The 22,727-nt window shown below is 61.5% G+C and overlaps 8 protein-coding genes across 8 annotated transcripts; 2 read left to right on the forward strand and 6 right to left on the reverse strand.

Annotated features, from left to right (window-relative positions):
• Positions 1-1,163: 1,163 nt before the first annotated feature.
• PLICBS_001874 (uncharacterized protein) lies at positions 1,164-3,998 on the reverse strand (the record flags this gene model as incomplete). Its single annotated transcript, XM_018321478.1, has 3 exons — positions 1,164-3,319; positions 3,374-3,633; positions 3,718-3,998. The coding sequence occupies 3 exons, from the start codon at positions 3,996-3,998 to the stop codon at positions 1,164-1,166; spliced, it is 2,697 nt and encodes an 898-aa protein (XP_018178957.1).
• Positions 3,999-4,556: 558 nt separating this feature from the next.
• PLICBS_001875 (GTP cyclohydrolase II) lies at positions 4,557-5,807 on the reverse strand (the record flags this gene model as incomplete). The annotated part of the gene is made up of 2 exons (XM_018321479.2): positions 4,557-4,598; positions 4,647-5,807. 2 exons carry the CDS (start codon positions 5,805-5,807, stop codon positions 4,557-4,559), a joined length of 1,203 nt encoding a protein of 400 aa, XP_018178958.1.
• Positions 5,808-7,604: 1,797 nt separating this feature from the next.
• PLICBS_001876 (uncharacterized protein) lies at positions 7,605-8,261 on the reverse strand (the record flags this gene model as incomplete). Its single annotated transcript, XM_018321480.1, has 1 exon — positions 7,605-8,261. The coding sequence occupies one exon, from the start codon at positions 8,259-8,261 to the stop codon at positions 7,605-7,607; it is 657 nt and encodes a 218-aa protein (XP_018178959.1).
• Positions 8,262-11,637: 3,376 nt separating this feature from the next.
• PLICBS_001877 (uncharacterized protein) lies at positions 11,638-13,056 on the forward strand (the record flags this gene model as incomplete). The annotated part of the gene is made up of 1 exon (XM_018321481.2): positions 11,638-13,056. The coding sequence occupies one exon, from the start codon at positions 11,638-11,640 to the stop codon at positions 13,054-13,056; it is 1,419 nt and encodes a 472-aa protein (XP_018178960.2).
• A 360-nt stretch (positions 13,057-13,416) lies between these two features.
• PLICBS_001878 (uncharacterized protein) lies at positions 13,417-14,442 on the reverse strand (the record flags this gene model as incomplete). The annotated part of the gene is made up of 1 exon (XM_018321482.2): positions 13,417-14,442. One exon carries the CDS (start codon positions 14,440-14,442, stop codon positions 13,417-13,419), a length of 1,026 nt encoding a protein of 341 aa, XP_018178961.2.
• A 1,558-nt stretch (positions 14,443-16,000) lies between these two features.
• PLICBS_001879 (uncharacterized protein) lies at positions 16,001-17,497 on the reverse strand (the record flags this gene model as incomplete). Its single annotated transcript, XM_065599921.1, has 2 exons — positions 16,001-17,092; positions 17,198-17,497. The coding sequence occupies 2 exons, from the start codon at positions 17,495-17,497 to the stop codon at positions 16,001-16,003; spliced, it is 1,392 nt and encodes a 463-aa protein (XP_065455993.1).
• A 151-nt stretch (positions 17,498-17,648) lies between these two features.
• Positions 17,649-19,105, forward strand: PLICBS_001880 (uncharacterized protein; the record flags this gene model as incomplete). Its single annotated transcript, XM_065599922.1, has 3 exons — positions 17,649-17,724; positions 18,748-18,872; positions 19,001-19,105. The coding sequence occupies 3 exons, from the start codon at positions 17,649-17,651 to the stop codon at positions 19,103-19,105; spliced, it is 306 nt and encodes a 101-aa protein (XP_065455994.1).
• A 429-nt stretch (positions 19,106-19,534) lies between these two features.
• On the reverse strand, positions 19,535-21,001 carry PLICBS_001881 (uncharacterized protein; the record flags this gene model as incomplete). Its single annotated transcript, XM_018321485.2, has 1 exon — positions 19,535-21,001. One exon carries the CDS (start codon positions 20,999-21,001, stop codon positions 19,535-19,537), a length of 1,467 nt encoding a protein of 488 aa, XP_018178964.2.
• Positions 21,002-22,727: the final 1,726 nt, after the last annotated feature.

A 22,727-nucleotide genomic window follows, 5' to 3' on the forward strand; every position in this document is an offset into this window, starting at 1 on the left:
TGTCAGTCCTCCTTGACCTCTGACGGTTGATCGCAGTGATTCCTCCGACAGCTCCTTGGAAGCATGACTGGACAACTCAGTCCGGAACTGCATCACTCAAGATACTCAGTAGTTATGGAATGACAAGTTTTCAACCATTCAAGCAACCCAACTGCACACATGCACATGCCACGAGTGGCAGAGGCACGACGACCTATCCGTCCAAGCCATCCCCGTGGCGTACAGGGTAGTATGTAGAGCCTCTGGCCCACTCGATCCTGTGACACCGGCCTCAACCCCGACTTTTCAGGTTGCCCGCCATGTCCTGGCGATCTACTTGAGCGGAGGAGGCTCGGTCCTCCTCTCATCCATGGATAACTACCACTCAAAGGGCACCCGCATGGACCTTGAGAGAGGGTCGCATCCGCGAAACCACCACCTCACCCACCACAAGCCATGAGCAGAACCCGAGGTCTTGGCGTCCATCCACGGATCCATCTTCCCGCCATCTGTCGGCGCCTATCCGCGCCTGCTGGTGCTCTGCCCGGGCACGTGTGCGCTGGCGCCTCGACTCCAGCGAGGTGGCTGCCCCGGCGCTCGCTGCCCGCAGCTGCAGCGGATGCGGGAGCGCTGACAGCCAACCGCTGTCCTCGGCCCCAGCGCATCCGACACGGGCTCGCGCCATCAGCCTCCAGCAGGCGCCTCATCGTTAGGTCGGTAAGTAGGTAGGGCAGACCGGGCCACCACTTCTGATCCAAACGCACCTAGCCACACCTGCTGCCCGTAGCATGTTCCAGGTCGCGCCGACTGCCTCACGACCCCTCGCCTCCATTGCACCGACGACATATCGACTTCGCTGCGCGTCGTTGGAGTGTTTCAGCACGTTGGATGACTCGCTTTGCCAAAGGCACACTTCGTACACTATGTACCTATCGCGACTCGCGAGAGCCCGGCCTGGGACCCAAGTACAGAAGTTGGCAGCAGCCATTCGTACCCATTCCTCCTATAGCACTTAGACGCACGCATCCGCAGATGCCAAACTCCATCCAGACCATCCAGATCGCCAATGACCCAACCTTGAAAATGAATCAGATGCCAGCCCGTGCCGTCCGCGAGGACACCACGGTGGGTATTCGCCGGTGCGCATCCCAAACGCCGTGACATGCATGCACTCAAAGTCTACCTTACTCGTTCTCGTCTTCGTCGTCGTCTTCATCCTCGTCCTCGCCCGAGTCAGAAGAGTCCGACGACTCGGACTCGCTGGATTCGTCGTCGGCGACCTCGCCCTCTGCAACCTCTCCTTGCACCACCGCTTCTGCGTCGCCCATCTCGACCTCCTGGATCAGGGGCTTCTTGCCCTCGGTTGCAGACGTAGTAGGCGCGGGCGCGTCTTGCAGAATCCTGGGCTCCATCAGCTCGTCCCACGGCACCACCCGCTGCCCGTCGTCTTCGCCCGCCTCGTCTTCTCCGTCCGAGTCGGGCACCTCGAACTTGTCATACACTCGCTTCCCCGTCTCGGAATCGTAGACTCGGTCCCTGACCTCGCGGTCGCGCACGGCGAGGAGCACGTGCAGTTCGGCCTCGTCGGTGCTAGCCTGAACCGTGCCTGTCAGTTGCACAATCTCGGGCTGCCACCTCGTCGCCTTGGACATGGCCATCTGCTTCCACGTCACCACCATGCCCTCCTTGGCCACTCCGGCCGTCAGCGTGGGTAGACTGCCGAGATCCGCCGGCACAGGCGGCACGTCGTCCGCCTTCTCCGGCTTCTTGGCTTCCGGCTGCGCCCCGTTCACCTTGTCAGATGCACCACTCTGGTCTTGCGCAGGAGCTTTCGGTCCAAATGGCTTGAACCCTCGCCCGGAGCTGCGGCGCGTTGCACCTCCCGCAAAGTCGCCATCCTCGTAGAAGACGGCCGAATCGTCGTAGTAGTCCTCGGTGAACTCTTGTGACTGGCGCTTGCGCTTCCCCTTGCCCCAGTGCCGGCCCTGTTGCTGCGGATCCCATCGCTGTCGGAACGGAAACGGAGGCTCACTGAGCACCACTCCCTCGTGGCAGCACTCGACCGCTGAGTACGATATGTGTTTTCTCCATTCGTCGGGGTCCTCGTCCTCGGCCGGAGCGGCGTCCTGCCCCGTCCTTGCCTCCGCAACTCGGGGGTTGTTCAGCGGCCGGACGTCTTTCATCAGTCCCTGCTTGATTTTCTCCTCGTCCGCCTTGGACTTGGGTGCCTTGAGGCCCAGCGCGCCAAACAGCAGTCTTCGTCCAGCGCCCACGTCGACGCGGGAGCGGCGCGACTGCGGTGTCTCTTTTGGAGTGCTCCCTTGCCGTTCCGCCGCCACATCGTTTGCCTCTCCCTGGTTGCCTTGATGTTCCTCCGCATTCGCATTCGACCCCTGCTCCAACGATTTGAGGAGCTGTTCCTTGCGCTCCTGCAGTGACAGCTCCGTGGGCGCCGAGTCTGGCGTACCGGTGCTACCGTCCAGTGACTTTCTATGTGCAAGCAACTTCCGACGGCGGGCGTTGCGCTTTTGCGTCTTTGTAAGGCCCGTATGCGGTGCGGATTCTGCTTGCACAACCCCAGTATTCTTTTTCGCAGCGGCTGCCGGTTCCGTGGAGAACATCGGATATACTTGGCCGACCATAGCTGTATTGTCGTCGCTCGAGTCGGAGTCGGAACCAGAGTCTGATCCAGAATCGGAATCGGACCCAGATCCAGACTCAGACTCAGATTCGGACTCGGATTCAGAGTCAGAGTCCTCTTCGCTATTGTTGCCCTGCTCGGAGTCGCCATCTTCTTCGCCTTCACCGCCGTCGGCTTCGTCACTTCCCGACGAATCGCTCGAGTCCGAGGACGATGTATCGTCCGTGTCGGCAGAATCATTGTCATCGCTTTCAACAACCTGAATTAGCGGCCGCGCGGGGGCTTTCTCGTTGGGATCGTTGTCTCCATCATACACTGCTACGTTCATCAGGTCGCCAAGCATCATCTCCAGGACCTTGTCGAGCGACAAGGCAGGGTCGTTTGATCGCTTCAAGGCCTCGTATGCATGCATGATGTTGCCGTCGTGCCGGCCAAGCTCGACTCCAATGGCAGAGGCAGATGTCAAAGGGAATGCGGCCTGGAGAAGCCCCATCTCCTGGGCGAAAGCATCCTCATGCGAAGTTGCGTCGGAGGGATCGTGGCCGATTTTCGTGGCTAGGGCCGGATCTTCACCGACAACTGCATTGTCTTGACGGAGGAGCTCGAGCTCTTCGGCCATGTCTCCATCGGCCAGCTCGAGCTCGTCATCAATCTCCTCGTCGGTGTTTTCGTCGACGTCGGCAAAAGAACCATCGTCTTCTGCGCGGTTGTTAGCAGTTGTAATGACATTGTTAAGGGCTGGAGCGTATGTACCATCGTCTTCGGCTAGCTCTGGCGCCTCCAGCAGCAGCATCGGGTGTTCGTAACTGTCGTCATACTCGTCCTCGTTGTTGTACTCGATCGCGCGCTGTCGCTTCCGTGGGGGCAGTTCGATGGACGGTCGATCTCGTGGTGTCCTCAGCCAGGGCCGGCCAAAGGCAAGCCCGTCGACGAGGTGCTTTCCGCCCTCGGATATCTGATGCCGTCCGCTGAGTCGTCTCCGCTTGAGGTCCTCTCCGAGCAACGATCGGATTCTGCAAACCGCCGACTGGTCAGTGTCCCAATCACCCCGAGGCACAGAGCCCAGCGCAGCGAGGGGACGGGTCGAGCAAACGTACACAATCTGGTCCTCGTCCTTGAGGATCTGCTGCACCTGCTGAAAATGCAGGCACTCGTAGCCGCGGCCAAGTCCATCCTCACCGGCGGGCCCGACCAGCTCGACGGCGTAGTCCTCGAGCCCCCACTCGCCGCCCTCGAGGGGCACTACTTCGTTGATCTGCGCGAGGAGCTGCGCGACGCTCAGGTCGGCGGCGGCGCGGGCGCACGGCCAAACGAACTTGACGTCCGGGATGCCGTGGCGCTGGACCGTGACGCGCAGCCGGAGAGGGTCCTGCGACATGATGGGGGAATGCTTCGTCTACAGGTGCATGGCTGTGCGTGCGTGAACGATGAAACGGACAAAAGAGCGGCGGCTGTCGAAGAGAGAGAAAGAGTAAAGAGAGAGAGAGAGACTGGAGAGAACGCAAATGGGAAGGAGCCAGCTGGCAGTCTGTCGGGCTGGCAGGTTGGGTTGAAGGGGACCAAGTGACATGTGCGAGTGCGAGCTGCAGCAAACAGCCCGTAAAAATTAAGGTGGGTCCATCGTCATTCACCCCGTCGTTCACCGACTCACTCACCGATCACACCGAGCCGCCCCGCCACAAGTCCTCACCAACGGACTCCAACGCCATGCCATGCCATGCATGCCGGACACACAGTTAGATAGGTATCCAGGTGTTTTTGGATGGGAGCAAGCCTCCCTGTTATGTACCATGCAATAAGTGCTCTCTGCAACGCTCGTACAAATAACAACGCCTTGCGGGTGCCGACCAAGTCTCCATCAGACACCCGCCATGATGAGATCAATTCCAAACTCCGAACCGTGCGATGCTCATGCGTGTGACGGATGCCATCCTCCTCATGATCCCGCCATATCCAGCATGTGGCCCATTTTCTCGATCTGGGGCAGTCAGCAACCGAACGGCAGTACTTCAAAAGTGCGACTCACCTTGGTCTTGAGGTAGCCCTCCACCTCTTGGCTGCGGAAGCCGCCCTTGCCCTTCCACGACAACGGGACCATTGCAACACGCTCCTTGACCACTACCTCGCGGTTGGGGCCTTCGATGGCGCGGATCTTGTCCGGGTTGTTGGTCAACAGGCGGATATCCTGCTGGCCGAGATCCAGCAGCATCGCCGTGGCGAGGCCGTAGCTGCGCGCATCGGCGGGGTGACGCAGCAGAAGATTGGCCTCGACGGTATCGGAACCGAGATCCTGCAGGTTGTAGGCCTTGAGCTTCTCCCCGAGGCCGATTCCGCGGCCCTCCTGCCGCAGGTAGATGATGATGCCTCCGGCCGTGTTGCCGGGCATGCCCATCAGACGGGCGGCCTCGTCGAGCTGCTCGCCGCAGTCGCACCTAGCAGACCACGCCGTCTCGCCGGTATAGCACTCGGAGTGGATGCGTACGAGCGGTGTCTCAGCCGACTGCTGCGCTGCGGGAGAATCCACCGGTTCCTGCTGAGGGGTGGCAGCCATGCCACTGGTCGTCCGACCGGGAAACAGACGCCCCGTATAGGCTCCACGGACCATGCGGTCCATCTCGGTTTCACCCTCACGCGGGGCATCGAGGCTCTGGCTTCGGATGTGGTTGCCGAAGACAATGGCGAGGTGCTCCTTGTTGTCGACATTGTTGGTGTAGAGGTGGAGGAACATCTCGGTGCCCGCAACGGTAGGGATCCGCGCGCGCACGATGCATTGGACCTCGGGGAGGGTCTCGAGAAGGCGCGGCTTCTTGGTACCGCAGCCGCCGGAGGGGATGGAGCTGTCGACGGGGACGCCTCGCGGGCCGGCCGTCGAAGGCGTCTGCGTGCCGGGAGTCTGTGGGGGCGTAAAGGCCGGAGAGAGGAGTGACGGAGGGGGCAGCGTCTGTGTCGGCGTATGCGATTGCGACGGAGGCTGAGACTCTGACAGCGCCTGGACCGCAGGCTGGCGTGACGAGGAGGCCGGCTCCGCGCCGGCGTGTAGGGGCGACGGCAGCGCAAGGTGGTCTACATCGTGCCGGTCGTGGTGTTGGTGGTCGGCGGCACCCGTCCGGGGCGAGTAAAAGGACGGCAGCTGGCTGCTGGACTCGGCGCCGGCGTCGGACGGCGGAGGCGTGGTGTCGGACGGCATCTCGGGTGGACTGCGCGGCGGATGCGCCGAGGGGTAGCGTTCGAGGGAAGCCGCGGGCCGGCCGGGTTCGACTTCAGAAGGGCGGGATTACGGCGAGCGCTGCGTCAATCGACGAGTCGCATCGAATTGAGAGCTGTCTCCGAGGCGAGAGGGGTATTTGGGCGGCGGTAGCTGGTGGGCACGAGGGCGACGAGCTGGACGAGGTCATGGAGGAGTCGAGAGGCGGACCCGACGCCGAGCATGTGGACGATTAGGTTATTAGTCAGTGCGGCCGACGCCTGGAACGGCGCGAGCGTGGGCGCTGGTGCAGGCGCACTGGACCGCTGAGGTGGTCTGTCGCACTGCGCGCAGATTTATGGAACCTCGGCGAAACGCGGGGCAATGGAATTCCTCTCGTGGCGGGGCAGGTACTTGGTCCTCCGCCGGAGCCCTCACCGTAGCCAAAGTCACCGCCCCGCGAGCGGATTTTGTAAGGCATTGGAAATGCTTCCATCACCAACACCTTTGCAGGGACTGGCAAGACTGGGTCGTGACGTTTTGGCGCACGGAGCGGGAGCGGGAGCGGGAGCTCGGGCTTTGGCAGGCATGAACCCGCCAACAGGTTCCGCGAGCTTGTCAACCGCATTGTCTTGTCGGCATTCGATGTGCGCAGCAGCCGCACTTTGTAGGGTTGTTCTGGAAGCTGGAAGGGACAGATACGAACTCTGGACGCATCTCGACTCACCCACCGGTGAAGCTTGCGTTGGGGCTGAGGCAGTTTGGACGCTTCAAGTCTGCACGCGAAGACCACGATACAATGCTTTAGCCATCCCGGTTCAACTGCCCTAGTGCAGTCTGAGGCCGTCTTTTTCGTCCGCGCAGCATTGGACACACGATCCCCTCAAGAGGTATGAAGAGGGGCATCTCAACGTTGCCTCTACCGGCAGATTTTCCGACTGTGCGTCGCGGGACTCGGTAGTCCTCGCAGCCATCAGCCGGCACGACCAAATTGGCCTCGACGGCGACATTTCGCAGTGAGATGCAGCGAAAGCGAATGTCCAGCTGTTGATGAACGACGATGCCGCTTTCAAGGCTTCGGGCGCTTGCCGCGGCTCTCGTGCCATGGATCTGAACGACGTCAATAGGCCGAGCCGGGTACTTCGTTCTGCCCCTCCACGGATCACTCTGGCACCAACATTAGTCTGGCTTCGGCCAACAACAGGGAAACGAACGTTAAGGTTTGGGGTCATCTCGTCAATTGCACCAGCTATAAAAGGGATCAACCGCGCTGGCAAGCATCGGCTTCGGGTTGCCGTGTTGAAATGAGCATGGGACGACTTGCTCCCTTGTGTGAAAGAATTCGTATTGGCTTGCTCTAGCGGCTGCTTGTGTATAATCTCACGCGATGAGTCCTTTGTTCACAACGAAAGGCTAATTGTCCCCTGTCTACCTTGTACTTCTAGGACAATCCATGCAACGAACTTGGCATTTCAATGTCGAGCCATCTCCTCTGCATTGCTCGACCTGAAACGGAGTCAAAATGATCAGGCAACATCAATCAAGAGGTGGAGCACGGCACTTGATGGCCTGGAGGCACGGTAGAGGCAGTGAGGCGCGGTAAAGCTTGTGTTGCTCGACTGATGTATTCAGGAGTCCAATCTGTTTGTCTGTATCCAACACTCTTGTGTGCATATGTACAGTCTAGAAGAAAAAAGAGTCTAAATGGTATATACAATCCTCGCTTGTTTTGCTGGTGGTCTGCTTCGTTTCAATTCATGCCGCTGACCCTGCAGCGCGTTTTGGAGCCACGCAACCCATTTACAGGGCAGTGTAGACCTTGCCGGTGCCGTACTCGACGTTCTTGATGGTAAGGCCGTCGGTGGGGTCCTGGGAGCCCAGGGTGTGGGGGCACTGGGGCTGGTTGCTGGTGTTGAGGTCGAGGGTGCAGACCTCATCGTGGCCGTACTTGCAGGTGGGGTCGGCAATGTTGACGAGCTCGGCGTTCTTGGCGACCCAGTTGTTGCCGCCCAGGCACGAGGCGTAGAAGTTCATGCTGTTGCCGGCGGACAGGGCCAGCTTGCCGTCGGTGAGGAGGTCCTTGCACTCGTCGCCGTCGACCTGCTCGTAGGTCATGGCGACGCCGCCGCCCGACTGGGGGTTGGACTCGGCGCTGGCGCCGGAGACGAGGTAGTTCCAGGCATCGTAGGAGATGTCGTGGGCGCCGCCGGACTGGTCGACGCGGAGGAGGTGGACGCTGCGGTCGCCGTTGGTCACCTTGACGCAGATGTTGTCACAGGTGACGGTCTCGGGCCAGTAGGCGACGCGGTTGGTGTCGAGCTTGCAGCCCAGGGCGCCGATGGACGACGAGTACTGCTCGTGGGGGGTGACGCTGATGCCGTTGTCCCGCTTGGGGATGGAGGCAGCGGAGCTGAGGCCGGCCGAGGCGGCGATGACGGAGGCGACGGTGAAGAGCATCTTGATGGTTTGTTGTGGTGGTAGTGAAGGAAAGGACTTGTCAAAAGTCGTGATGATGGAATGTATGTAGTGAAAGTGAAAGTGTGTTCCTAAAGGAAAGTGGTTTGCTGCAGAGAGCGACTGGTGTTGGATACTCGAAAGAGAATGTGAGTTGTTGGTGATGGACTGGAGAGAGAGAAGATCTTCCTTGGATCTGATCGACGAACGGGCCCTTCTTATACCCATCTGGCTCCCCCGCAAGATACAGATCCTTCGCCCGTGCCATGCATACTTGTGTAGTACCCTCCATCACAGTTTTCGTTGTGGCGGATCCTGCGAGTAAGGCGGGTGATGCGACTGCGACTTACACGCAAGCGCGCGCGTGGGGTCGAGAATGGGTTTGAGGGGGGGGAGGGGCGGGGTGAGAGAAGGGGGCCAAAGGCCGCGCCGCGTGGAGTACCTGCAGACAAGGGAACTGACTCTCACGGTGGAGGTTTGTTCGAAAGGGGCCCCTGCGAAGAAACGTCCCATGCGTGTCCCCCACAATAAAGCGAATGATAGAGAAGAAAAAGTCATGGCAACAAGATGTCTCCCGACGGGCTCCATCGAACGGTTGCCGTGATGGAGGGTGGGGGCCGGTCGGTTCGCCGACTCAGGGACGCCAACTCAAAAGGCTGAAAAAGCACGGCCGATTGGATCGACTCAGGCAGAGGGCTCCAGGCCCCTAAACCAAGGTCGGGATGGGCCCAGGGACGCCGGCGAGGACCCGGGCCCAGCACGCTGGGTGGCGGCGGTGCCGCGAACCCGCCCTCGTGGAAGCCCAGGGGCGCTTCCTGGACGGGCCGGTACCTGCATGGAGGCGCGCGGGTCTTTTGCTCTTGAGGGTGTGTTTCAGACACGCAGCGGTACCTGCAGGAGGTGGTGGTGGTGCTTGGTGTGCCGGGGGTCCGTCAGTCGATGCTTGCAACATGCCACAGAAAGGCGGCATCAACTGATGGCCGGCATCAGACGGACATGTCATCTGTCACCCCGGCACTCTGCAGATGATGCGCGGCATGGACAAGCGGACAGGGGCATGCAGGCAGGCAGGCAGCACCCCTGAAATGTGCAAACACACAAACACCACCTGTGCTGCAAGCTGGTTTCTGTTGGTAGGACACGGAGCATGAAACGGCAGCCAACGCTTGCTGCACGTCAGACCGGGCGGCCACCTCATTGTGACCTCTGCACTGCGAATGTGTACACGTACTGCGCACGCCTTGGACGCAGGCCCGGGAACCTCGGGTAACTCTATTGCCGCCCCCTTATTACACGTGCAAAGTACCTGCCTGCGTCAATGCGTGAATTTACAAAGGGCGCGGCCGCGGGATCGCGGTAGCCATTGTTGGAAGGCCCGCGGGCCTTGGGTTGACTCGAAGCAAAGGGCCGACGGGCATCCATCATTCGCGCAGCTTCTGCGACAAGTTCTAGTGCACCGCGGGCGGAGCCACAGCGCGCGCTGCTGCTGGAGACTATTCTGGAGACTCATGCGCCGGGAAAGGCATAGATAGAGGGAAAACCGGGGGCCCTTTGCGGGTGGAGTTGTGTGGCTTTAGACTCTGACAACTGACAATGCTGCGCAGCGATGCCCTCGCGACCCAGCGCACGCAGCGGTTGAATGGGGGCCGTCTCAGGTTTCTCTGCCGTTCTTCCGTGGCGCACCGCCGTGGCTGAGGCGGACCAGTCGGTCGGTTGCGGTGCCTGAGCGGAAGCGCTGGGACGCCGGGCGGCGTCTTGGTTACGCGAGGGAAGAGGGTGTGAGGCACATTCTGTGTGTGTGGCCGGCGCAAGCAAGCGAGGCCGCGTACACGTACGCCTGTATTGTTTCCCGCTCCCGTTCGCCGGAATGGGCAGCTGGTTCCGTCGTGGAGCAGCCGAATGAGTCGCCAGTGGCCGGTCGCCTACGGCAAAAGGGAGAGAATGGGCGGGAACGGGCGCGAAGAAGGGCAGTGCAACAGTGTTGGCTTGGAGGTTGGGGGCGGGAGGCGGCGACGGGAGTCCGACGACTCGGTCACCAACACCGAGTTCACAGTACTCTCTATTGAGCGGTGCCAGTTTTTTCCTCATTTTTGATTTTTTAATGATTTTTTTAGAGGGTATTGAGAGTCAGTCGCAACACGGGGGATGTGACAAGCGGATGCGGGGAGTTCCAAGGCAGAAGACGGACAGCGGCTCGCGCGCGCACGGCTCGTGTCATGGCTCGACCCCGGTTCCCGCATCGTGAGATCGCGGGGACCCGAGCGCGCTCCGCGATGCTTAGCATCAGGCTAGGAAGACGATCGCACGATCCAGGCGCAGCACAGACCCCATGCTGCGTCTCTATCGTTCCCGTAGCGCAGGGATGAGCATATCGACAGCTGAGGCGGCCCGCGCTGCGGTCTGGAGCGCTCTTACCGCTGACGAGAGCATCCCCGAGATAGTGGCTGGCTTTGGAATCACTCGTTGGAGTTTTTCTCTGTACTTCGGTACTGTACATGTGAGACGCTCGTCGACTCGCACGCTTCGGGGGCTCGAGTCCGCCCTGCTACGTTGGGTTCGACCAAGTTGAACGGAACCTTCCGCGCAGAGTTGACCGGCGGCTTCAGCGACGGCATCGACCTGAGGCATCAGGCATCCGCCAGCAAAACGCTCGACCGCTGCCTGACCGACTAGAAAGACTCTTGAGATCGGGAGCCTGCCATAGGCCGGCGGGCCATATATTTGAGTTTTGGTAGCTCAAGCGCAGTGTGCGGTTTGAGTTTGCCCAGCTGCCTCTCTCTAGGGTAACCCTCTCTCTGGGTAAAAGGTTGGACTCTAGCCGAGTCGTGCATCTAACTAGGCATGCACTGCCCAGCGTGCTCTGACGCGTGTTCTCGGGCGACCATGGCGATGAGCGCAGAGTGGCACGCTTGTGCAGACGGTGGTTGCATGTGACCGTCGGCGACGTTGCCAAGAAGCCGTGTTGGTGACGGTGTAAACCCAAGAAACGGTGGAAGCCCTTTTGAACATCACGCGCGAGGGTAAACGGCACACGCAAGGCATGATGGCGTGTGAGGACGCAAAATCCGTATGACAACATACGGTATGAGCCGACAATCAATACATTCTGGTGTTTTCGAGCCTGTCATGCTTGGCTGATGATGGCAATTCAAACAAACACCACACACGCTCACCGGTCGCGGCCGCCCGGTCAGGCAGCTCGGTGAGCGCCCCACCTCGGTGAGCACCGCCCGCTATCGATAAGCACCTCTGCCAGAAAAATTTACCCTGCGCGGAACGGGACCAGCAATTCGGGCACGGCAGCAGCACCACACCACCCACCACCAGCACCACGCTCGCCAGCGGCGCCCGACTGCTCGTCGTCGCAATGCCCGCCGCCATGTCGCCCGAGCCGGCCGCGGCCTCCAAGGCGGAAAAGAAGCACAAGAAGGACAAGTCGGAGAAGAAGCGCGCCCGCGAGGACGACGCCGCCGCTGCCGATGCGGAGCGCAAGCACAAAAAGTCCAAGAGCATCGCCGCCGCCGCCGCGGATGTCGCCGAGGCTCAGCCGAGTAAAAAGGACAAGAAGGACAAGAAGAAAAAGGACAAGAAGAGCAAGCACGAGGATGAGCCTGTAAAGGCGGAGGCGGAGGAGCAGCAGCCCGCGGCCGAGGAGGCCAAGGCCGAGAAGAAGAAGCACAAGAAGAAGAAGCACAGGGAAGCCGAGGAGGCTCCGGCCGCGGAAGAGCTGCCCGCCAAGACTGAGGACGATGCCGAGAAGAAACAAAAGAAGAAGAAAAAGTCAAAGAAGCATGCCGACGAACCCGTCACCGCGGACGCCGCGCCGACGGACCCCGATGCCATGGACGTCGACCAGCCCCAAACATCGTCGGCATCGCAGTCCTCCAACGTCTACCAGCCGCCCGACATACCCGCCAGCCCCCGCTTCCCCTTCTTCTCGCAGACCGTCTCCCTCTACGAGCCGCTATACCCGCAGGGCTGGGCGCAACCCGTCACCAACTCCAAGTACCAGCACCTGCAACACCTGCAAAACAAGTACGTGCCCGCTCTGCGCGGCGTGCTGCTCGACTACAAGAACGTGGCCATCGGGCCGGAGCCAGGGCGGGACGGCGCGGCGACCGACGACGACACGCCGACAACGGTGCTGTCGCAGCGCGAGTACGCCGTCGGCTTCGGCTGGATCACGGCCGACGTGGAACTCTTTGTGCCCAGCCGCGGGGCGTGGATGGAGGGCAGCGTCAACCTGCAGACCGAGGGTCACATCGGCGTCGTCTGCTTCGGGCGCTTCAATGCGTCCGTCGAAGCTCGGCGACTGCCGCCGTCGTGGCGGTGGGTGTCCAACGAGTCGATCGAGGCGCATGGCTTCGAGGAGACGGCGTCGGTCATCACGGCCGACGACCACGGCGTGGTGCGCCAGGTCCACAGCACGGGCTTCTGGGTCGACGGCCAGGGCGAGCGCGTCAAGGGCAAGGTACGCTTCCGGATACGCAACTTTGACGCGGGCACGAGCGGCGAGACGAGCTACCTGAGCCTCGAGGGCACGATGCTCGACCGCGAGAGCGAGAAGAAGCTCGTCCAGGAGGAGGCGCGCACGGCGCAGATGCGGCGGGAGAAGAAGGTCGGCGGGCGGGCCGTCGAGCGGCGCCGGGCGCCCGACTTTGCCATGACCAGGTTCGAGGCCGAGGGCGCCGAAAAGAACGAGCAACAGCAGGAGGGGCAGGAGCAGGCGGAGCCGGACGAGGAGCCCAAGCCCGAGCCGTGGACGGTGAGCCGCGCGCAGAGCGAGGAGATGGACTGAGAAGCGGGACAGGATTGCCATTCTGTTGGGAGTATAGCGGAGTATTGGAGTTACTACATGTGTCGCATCGTGCGAGAAGCGTTCTGCGCTGCTGCCTGAACATATTAAAGAGTGGAATCCTCGAAGCAACTTTGTCAAGAGAGACCAAAGAGACATGAAAATGGAAACAGTGTGTTTGCGCCAGCGCCGCGCTCAATGACCAATCTGCGCTGGCCCGGGCGTGAAAGCAACCTGAAGGAGTGAAAACGACAAGAACCCTGACCGCAGTCGACACCACGCCTCGCTCCCTCATGGCATCTCCAACCTTTCCTCCAGCCGACTCGTAACCTCGATGGCGGGGGGGGGGGGAACACATAAACATCACGCCGAGGCCCGCACCATGGGCTCCCACGGCCGGGCCACGTTCCAGAGATACACCTCCTGCACGGCGACGGGGTCGTGGGCCTTGACAACGACGTGCTTGAAGACGCGCGGCGGGGACCCGGACAGCAGGGACTTGCGGACCCAGTCAGCGGCCGCGAGGGCGGGATCGTCGACGAGCCACGGCATGCTGCTCGCGAGGGGATCGGGCGGCGGGCACTGGGGGACTGACGCGGGCGGCTGGGACTGCGGCGCGCAGAAGGACTCGACTTTGGCGCGGTAGGCGGCTGGGTCGGAGGCGGCGAGGGGGACGTTGGGGATGAGCTGGAAGCGTGCGCCTTGGATGTCGATGACGATGCGCGGCGGCATGGCGGGCGGAGCAGCAGCAGCAGCCGACTCAGGATCGAGGCCCGGGTCCGGGTCAGACGAGGTAGAGGCCGGCGGACCGCCGAGGACCCACGTGTGGTCGACCATGTCGCCGGCCGACTCCCAGCCGAACCAGACGGCGGTGCCGCGGGCGGAAAAGTCGTGCAGCACGAGGCGGGCGGCGTCGTCGAAGGTGAGGGCGCAGTGCTGGCGCGAGATGAAGGGTGCGCTGCTACCAATCACAGACTCGCCAACATCAGACGACGACGACGACGACAGGGACGCGTGAGGAGTTAAAAAGGAAGAAGATTGATGAGGGAGGGGATACGCGGGGAGGACGATGTCGCATGCGGATGGGTCGGTGCCGATGGTGAAGCAGCCGGGGTGCTTGGTCGTCTGCGAGAAGGAGAGGCGCACCACGGCGGCGGCGTTGAGGGCGATGCCATCGAGCGGCTTTTCGTCGTCGTTGTTGAGGGATGCGTGGGGGAGGAGGTGCGCGGCGAGGTGCGCGGGGATGGAGGCGCCGCGCAGGACGAGGCCTGCGTTGGAGGGGAGGAGGAGGGCGCGCTGGGCGGTGGAGGAGGATGCCGTGGGGACCAGCCAGGCGAAGGTGTCGGTGTCGATGACGGTGTCGGCGACGACGACGTTGTTGATGGACATGGTGGGTGGATGGTGTAGTATGACCGATCGATTCCGCGGAAAGGGGTGTGTGCGAGTGAATGTATGTTATCCCAGTCTGGGACTCTGGGTGTTTGTACTCGTGTCTGTATGAGACGTGTGGGCTGTTGAGGCTGGGCGTGCGATGCGTGTAAGTGGTAAGTGTACGTGTAAGTGACGATGGGCGTCACACGATAACGAATGTGGTGACTCTGGTGAGCGGCGTCGGAACCGGTTAAAGACGCCTTGACAAAGACGAGGAATGCGCCTGACTGACTGACTGACTGAGGCACTGGGGGGTATCAACAAGTAAGGACCGAGAAACGTAAGAAAAGATGAAAAAAACAACAACAACAATGTTATGCGAATCTGACTTGCGCCAGAGGAAGCGTCGGGGAAGGAGAAGACGCAGGGCCGCGGGCTATATACTTTGTCGGTGGTTGGTTGTACTTCGTACTTCGTAAGAAGCGCGGCAACGACACAGACTCACGTGCGGCGGCCCAGACGACGACGACAACACTTGCGGTTATGCAAGGCAAAAGGCTACAGTCGTCGAGGGGGTCGCACAGGGAACACATACGCAACACATCCCATCCACACACATATACACACACGCAACACACACGGGATGCTGCCGGTTGACGGGCCAGCAGCATCAGCAGGCGGCGCGGATGTGAGGGAAGCGCGACGGCGGACCAACCATGCGCGCGGAAGAAGACGCGGGCCTGACACGCGGGCACCTGACGTGCACGTACCGTCGGCGCGTTATGCGGACATCACCACGATGAAACGCGCAAGAAAAACCCGGTTTTTGAGTTCGGGGTTGGGGGACGAGGGGCGTGAATCGGGTGGTGGTGGGAGGCGGGGCGCCGCTCACGCAGCAACACACAAACGCGATTGAGAGCCAATCGATTCGGGGTCCTTCGCGACCACGACCGACCGCGTTTCGTTTCGATACCGAGCGGAGGGGTTGGATTCTGTCAAGCACAGGCTGTCGTGGGAGGAGCACAAGGGTTTAATTTTTTTTGTTTCCCTTTCTTTGAGTCACGCGAGTTGTTGTGGCGGCTGCTCAGTGGTTGGGTGGCCGGTGATGGCCTCTTCATCGTGGTGGCTCTGCGCAGTGCAGAGAGACGTGGCACTCGCTGGACGACATGATAGTATTCCAGATGCGGGCTTGTTCCATGATGTATTCGACGTACGAACATGTAGAGACATGTTTGGCTGTGGCCGTTCATTTCCTCCGACATGCTCCAAATTGTTCCTCCGCCGTCGACTCGCCACGATGCTGCCTGCTGGCCATCCAAACTCGTCCGAGTCGAAACCACTCTGATGCATTCTGATGCTTCGTTCCTTCGTATCATGAGGCAAAGAAAGATGGCCAAACAATGGGCACAGAGTTGTACACACCGAATCTCATCCGTCCCTCGCCTTGGGCATCCAGTCTCGGCCGTGACAGGCCCATGCAGCCGCAGTCGCAAACCGCAAACCAAGGGCAGCTCAACGCCCGGCCCACTCCTGATGCTCCCGCTCCAAATCTCACAACCCTCATCACCAACCACCATCACGCGTGCAGCTTGCACCCCACGCACGGCGCCGGCGGCTCCGCGCTGCCGTACACGTCGGGCCGCGCCTCGCCCGCCACGTTCAGGAACCCCACGGCGCCCTTGTCGAGCCGGAAGATGGCGTGGTCGACGAGCGTGTACGTGCCCGGCACCACGGCCTTGAGGTCCACGATGGCGGCGCCCCCCGGCGGCACGCCGACGGTGCCGACGAACCGCCCCGGCGGGCTCAGCACGTCGCCGTCGCGGTACACGCGCCGGAAGTGGCTCCCGATGACGTGCAGCGAGCTCGTCAGGTTGGGCCCCGCGTTGCCGAAGAAGATGCGCACCGTCTCGCCCGTCCGCGCCTTGAGCGGCGCCTCGCGCGTCAGCGCCGCCTCGCGCCCGTTGAAGACGACGGCGTTGGGCTCCTCGCGCAGGCCCTGCGGGTACGAGAACTCGACCGTCCCCGAGGGACGCCCCGTCTCTTCGTCCGTCTCGGGCGGCTCGTGGTACACCTCGCTCTGCATCACGTAGTACTCGCGGTCCACCGCCGGGAGATCAGAGCCTCCGCCTTCCCCGTCCGCCGGCTGCACGTACATGAGCCCAAACATGCCGTTGGCAATGTGCACCGGCACCGGCGCCGCCGCGCAGTGGTACACGTACAGCCCCGGGCACAGCAGCCGGAACCGCGCCGTCTTGGCCTCGCCCTCGTCCGCGTTGGTCAGCGCCGCCCCGCCCCCGGGCCCCGTGAAGGCGTGCGAGTCGATGTTGTGCGGGTTGCCCGTCTCGTCGCGGTTCGTGAGAGTCAGCTCCACCACGTCGCCCGCCCGCGCCCGGATGAAGGGCCCCGGCACCGTCCCGTTGAACGTCCACGCCTCGTACTTGTACTGGTTCGTCACCTGCACGAGCTTGGGCGACGTCGTGAGGTCCACCTTGACGAGCGCCGCATGCGTGCGCGTCAGCGGAGGGGGGACCGACGGCGCCGAGGTGAGCACCGCGTGCTCGATGGGCAGCGTCGAGACGTCGGGCGGGTTGGCCTCGAGGCCGTCGTAGAAGGCGATGCGTGAGTCCTCGCTGGGGGTAGGGGACGTGGGAGACAGTGTGATGCGAAGCTGCCGTGGAGAATTAGCACTCTGTTGTAGCATAGGCGTGCGTCTCAGAAAATCCATAGACCGTAGTCTGATGGCTGCACTGCACGTCGCGACGGGGTGTCTTACTGATTTGCTCGAAACATTGACGTTGGCATCTTGTGCCAGGTCCATGCGAGCGTTGGCCTGCCTCGTCAGGTAGAATGCGCCCGCGGCCACGCAGGCGGAGGCGGCGAGGATTGGCACAAGCCGCGACCTCTCTGGGGTGCCAGAGGGCTTCGATGATGTGGTGACGGGGCGAAACCACGATGCCCCCCTGACTGCCTGCTGATGTTGTAAGTGCAGGGCAGAGCCAGACATCCGCGATCTCCCTGAGCAGGCCCATCGGCCCACCGAGGCCATGTTGGAGAACTTGGACCATGCAGCCATGGCTACTGATGCTATCTGAAGCAGCAAGAACTGTGTCGGGCAGGTGAAAAGGCGAAGGAGGCGACGGCGAAGACTCCCTCGCCGAAGAAATGCACCCTCAAGCCATCACCCCATCACCGCCGCCCGTGAGACGCTGCGACTACACTCCATCATGGCGTGCCTCGTCGTCCTCGGGGACCTGAACACGGACCTGGGCATTGCCTTTTGCGTGGCATGCCGCATGCCGGGTAAGACAAAAGTGGTCACGCAGACATGCACCCTCCCGCACCTGCGCGCCGTCGTGGCGGGAGACGCGCCCAATGAGTGCAGAAGCAGGGCGTTGTTTCCGGATGGTGCAACACCACAACCGTTGTCCGCAGATGGGTGTACGATCGCCGAACCGCCGAAGGCCGCGTAGAAGCCGGGAGAGGGAGAGGAAGAGGCGGACTGCGGCGGCTGACTTTTTGGGTGACGATGCGAGGGATCCTGCTGAGGCAGGTCGAACGAAGCTGGGGGTGGCGGGACGCCTGGCAAACGGGGATGGATGGCTGAGCTGGGACGGCACACTCCACATCACTGTGACGGCATTCCGCTGGGATGGGGGCGATGGTCCGCGGAGTTACTGCAGCTGCGGAATGACAGCCCAAAACAGCTGCTGATGGGTTCGTTGAATCCGAGCTGGGGGTTTGAAGCATGCACAGTTGTCTGTCACGCGTGCCATGATTGTTGCGATGTCGTGGTGTTGGCAAGGTGAAGCATAGAGCTGCGTCTACGCTCAGAGCAACGGCCGGTGGGTTCTGGAAGCTGCATATTTAACATGAGACGCCGGCGAAAATCAAGAAATAAAGGATTCTGCGAAAAGAGTCGATGCGTCGCTGAGAGATGCTCCTTTGGACATGTCCCGGGCAAGCGGTGACAAGCCAGTGTCCAGGTGAAGCTTCGGTGATGGCTCGGTGAGCCCCGGGCGCGCGCTGACTTTTGTGGAGCCCGCCATTGGCCAGCCTTCGTGCCTGAAATGTCAGGCCCCACAACGAGCCGACATTGTCCCGAACTGCATCACCAACATCGACGATACCTCTCTCGCCCAGCTCTCTGCACCCCTCCAGCATCACCGACCCCGAGGCCAATTGAACCACCGAGATGGCTTCCGACACAGCTTCCGAGCCGCGGCGTACGTTGAAAACCCCCAGGCCGCTCCCTCGTCGTGGGCGTTCGATCGAGAGGCCGGCCCGAGATTTGCGCGCGACACGGCGAACTGACGACTTGAGCAGAAGCGACCCGCGAGGAGATGCGGGAGGCCCGCCTCCCCATCGCCTACAGAGACAGCTGCGCCCACCTCCTGATCCCGCTCAACAAGTGCCGGAGGGACACGTGGTACGCGCCGTGGAAATGCGGCGTACGTTTTCCCTTTTTCCCGTCTCCAGTCTCACCCCTCCTGCGAATCGAACCGAGCCCGAGCCCGGGTCTTCAAGATAGGCAATGGAGCCGGCGTGTGTCGAGGTTGTGCTAATTCGGCGCGCGCAGGATGAGAGACATTCCTACGAAAAGTGCCAGTACGTCGAGTTCAAGAAGCGGGTGGCCAAGATGAACGAGCTGCGGGAGGCCAAGGGCGGCGAGAGGAGCAACTGAGTCCACGCGACGACGAGCGAGTGAGCGAGCGACCGCGCGGACGGATGGACGTGTACATATAACTTGTCGACAGGCGACGACGCCCGGGAATAGAGGCCTAGAGAATCATCGGCTGCGATGCGGACATTTGAGGAAGTGTGATGTTGTGATACTGTCAACGTGGGCATTGTGCGCGGCACAGCAGTGTCTTATTCAGCATGCCACTTTGGCATTAGCTGGCGGATTGGCCTGAAAGGGCTTGCTGACAGTTGCGGTCGGTGGTATTGCAGACAGCCCCAGGAAATGTCGCTGTACGCACGCAATAACGAGCCCATCACGACCTGGTGTCCACGACCGACGATTCACTCCCCACGAGGCAGCGGTGCATCAACCAAACTTTACCGGCATTGTATTGCTAATATTTGCATAAAACAGCATCATTCCCGAACGCTAAAAGATGGAATTGTCCGCGCAGGTAAAGGCGCCACCAATCTTGTTCTCCTTGTCATTGAAAATGTCAATGAGCCCCTGCACCGCCGACCACAGGCCCACGCCATTCATGAACAGCGACTGCAGGATGAGCAGCGCATTCACCACGGCGAGGAAAATGTTGCGCCGGCGGAACTTTTCCTGCCAGTTGCGGTGGTACCAGAAGACGCCGCTGATGCCAAAGGTGAACCACGCGATGAACGTGGCCGACGCGATGGACAGGATAGAGTCGAAAATGGGGATCGCGTTGGCGAGCACAAACGACACACCCCAGAACAGGGTGCCACAGACGACCCAGGTTGTCCACGACCTCGCCGAGTTGTCCGTCATCTGCTGCGTCCGCTTCATTGCGCGCATGGCCACGACGTACATGTACTTGATGGCCGTGTGCCCAAACACCAGCCCCGTACTCAACAGCGCCGGGAGAACGATGCCGTACGCGACCTTGGCCGGGATGAGCGGGGCTGACCCGAGCGCGGGCGACGTCGTGTACTGCCCCGACAGACAGTAGATGGCCACGGCGGTGACGAGGTACAGGATGACGGAGGCGACCTGCAGGATGCTCAGCGCGGGGACAAAGTCGCGCGACGGGTCCTTCATCTCGGCCATGTACGACACGAAGCCCACGTTGCCGGCATACGCGTAGCACACCTTGAGGCACGCGCCGACGCCCTCGCGGAACGACGGGTTCCCCACGACGACAATCTCCTTGTCCCACCCGGGCGGCGCGTTCTTGGGCGCGCCCGCGACGCCGAGGCTGATGATGACGATGAGCACCGCCGCGAGGATGCTCACGGTGGAGGGCACGCCCGTCTGCGACACGAACTTGAAGGTGCGCGGCAGGCACAGCAGCCAGCACGCGACGGCGGCCACGCCCGCGAACCCGACGGTGCACAGCGCGTGGCCCGACATGGTGTTGAGCGCCACGGCGATGGTGACGGTGGCGCTGCCGCACGTCATGCAGATCTTGACGAGCAGGGACACGCCCACGATGACCTCGAGCGGGCGCCCGCCCACCACGCGCGCCATGTCCACCATGTTGACGCAGTGCGGGTGCGCGCGCCAGAACTGCAGCAGCTCGAACGCCGTGTAGAAGGAGACGACGCCGAGGCCCAGGATGGCGATGACGCCCGGCACGAGGCCCAGCGTCAGCAGGATCTTGGGCAGCGAGAGGATGCCCAGCCCGACTTGGTTGGTGACGAGCACGAGGATCGTGTCCCACCGCGTGAGCGTGCGGTAGGTCTTGCCGTTGCTGCCGTCGTCGAAGATGTTGGCGGGGGGAGCGGCGGTGCCGTTGTCGTCGGCGACGAGGACGCCGGGGGCCTCGCGCGGGAAGGAAGCCTCGTCGAGAGAGGAGGTGTCCTTTTCGTTGGGGACCGCGGCGCGGCGGTGCTCCGCGAGAGCTGCCTTGTGCTTTTTGAACAGCATGGCGAGGGCGGCGTGTCGTTGAGTCGCGAAGAAAGTGAGCCGCTTCGCTTCACAATGGATGGATGCCTGGCTCTGGCGTTGCGCTGCCCTTTCCGACAGCGAAACGACCACTCTCCTCGGGGGATAGGCTGTTGCACGAAAGAGAACACCGGGACAGTTCGGTGATGAGAAGGAGAGAGGTCGGGACGTCTACCCCGTACGCGGTGCGAAAAACGGTGTTTCTCTCCGTGGGGAACCTTGTGGATGGGACGGACCCTACCAAAGTGGAGGGCCGCGGACTAGCACGAGATGTCCCAGATGTAGGGTACCTGGGACGGTGAGGCACACGAGCGAGTCGAAGCGCCCTTGGTTTACGAGCCACTACGTATACCAATGTGGAGAGAGGGCGGTACGCATGAGCATGATGAGGACGGCAGCGGCGCGCCGGCAATGGTGAGGCTGGGCCGGGGGACAGGGGGCCTGGCCTCATCGGGTCTCGGGTTTGAGCACACGCGGGTCTTAGATGCCATGGTGGGAAAAGGCCCGTACTCGTACGTACGTAACGTCGACGGACCCCATGGCGATGAACGGCTGAAGGGTGAAAATTGGAGTTGTGGTCGGTGGTCAGTGGTCAGTCGGGCCCGGCTATGTACCCGGCATCAAAATGTCGGATGGGTCTGCCGCAAGCGCGCTCCGGGACACTATGCTTATCTAGGTGGCGCTGGGCGCATCTATGTAGGTAGGTAGGTACCGTCCCTGAAGGGTACGTACGTGGCGGTCCATCGGCAAAGGGGGCGGCGACCTTGATGGACTGCCGCGATGTCGGTCTACTATACGGATGGATGCGCTTTTTCAAGGCCACCTTCATCCAAGTAAGACCGCCGAATCGCATTGATGAGCAAACAATGATGCTGACCGACTTTCTCCTTCTCTTTGTATCAGCTGAGGGTCAATGGCATAGGTCATCGATCGGCCACAGGAGGCGACGGTCCGGAGCAAAGATGTTGAAGAGCCCTCGCCAAGCAACCCATCTCCACTTGCACTGAATCATGTCGGCGCTGTCTATGTGGAGTACGTATGCTGAACCACACCACAAGAGTGATAAATGCCTATAATGAAACCAAAAACCCCAAGAACTTGAGGTTTGTTTGTGTGTTTGCCATGATGACTCTCTCGGTTACGGCGCGCGCGAGGTTTGGGTCCAGCTTCCCCGAGCTGCACGGCGGATGTCTCTCGACTTACACGCTTAAATCCCACCTCGACACACCCACCCACCATGAGAACGGAAGGGCTTTGCCATCTGTGATGTGTGATAAGAAAAGAGGCAGGGCACGAAACCCTCGGATCCAGTATCGAGAATACAGCCGGAAAGCAATGTGTCTCCCGTAGCTGGTTGGATGTACGTAAGTAACCCACCGCGCATCTCCAGATGTGTCATGGTCATGGTGGTCGCAGCTCGCGATGGCTCGGCTAGACCAGACCCCTGGGATTAGTGAGCGGGTGGCTTCCCGCGGGGCGCCGCTGCCGCACTGGCGGCCCCACGAGGTGAAAAACTCGGAGGGGGGACACTAGTATGTACCGAGCTGCTTGCCAGACGCCGTTGCGTTCTTGTGAATGAGAAGAGCGCGGTTTGATGGATCCCTAGGGCTTTCAATCTCGGGCTCGATGAGAGCTTACATACGAACTTGCCGGGGGTCTGAGCTTGGGTCCAGCACTTCTGTGCGCCTTGCTCGTCCGTTGCTTGAGG

This window comes from Purpureocillium lilacinum (assembly GCF_023168085.1).
Source record: "Purpureocillium lilacinum CBS 284.36 DNA, scaffold_2, whole genome shotgun sequence".
Taxonomy (NCBI): Eukaryota; Fungi; Ascomycota; class Sordariomycetes; order Hypocreales; family Ophiocordycipitaceae; genus Purpureocillium; species Purpureocillium lilacinum.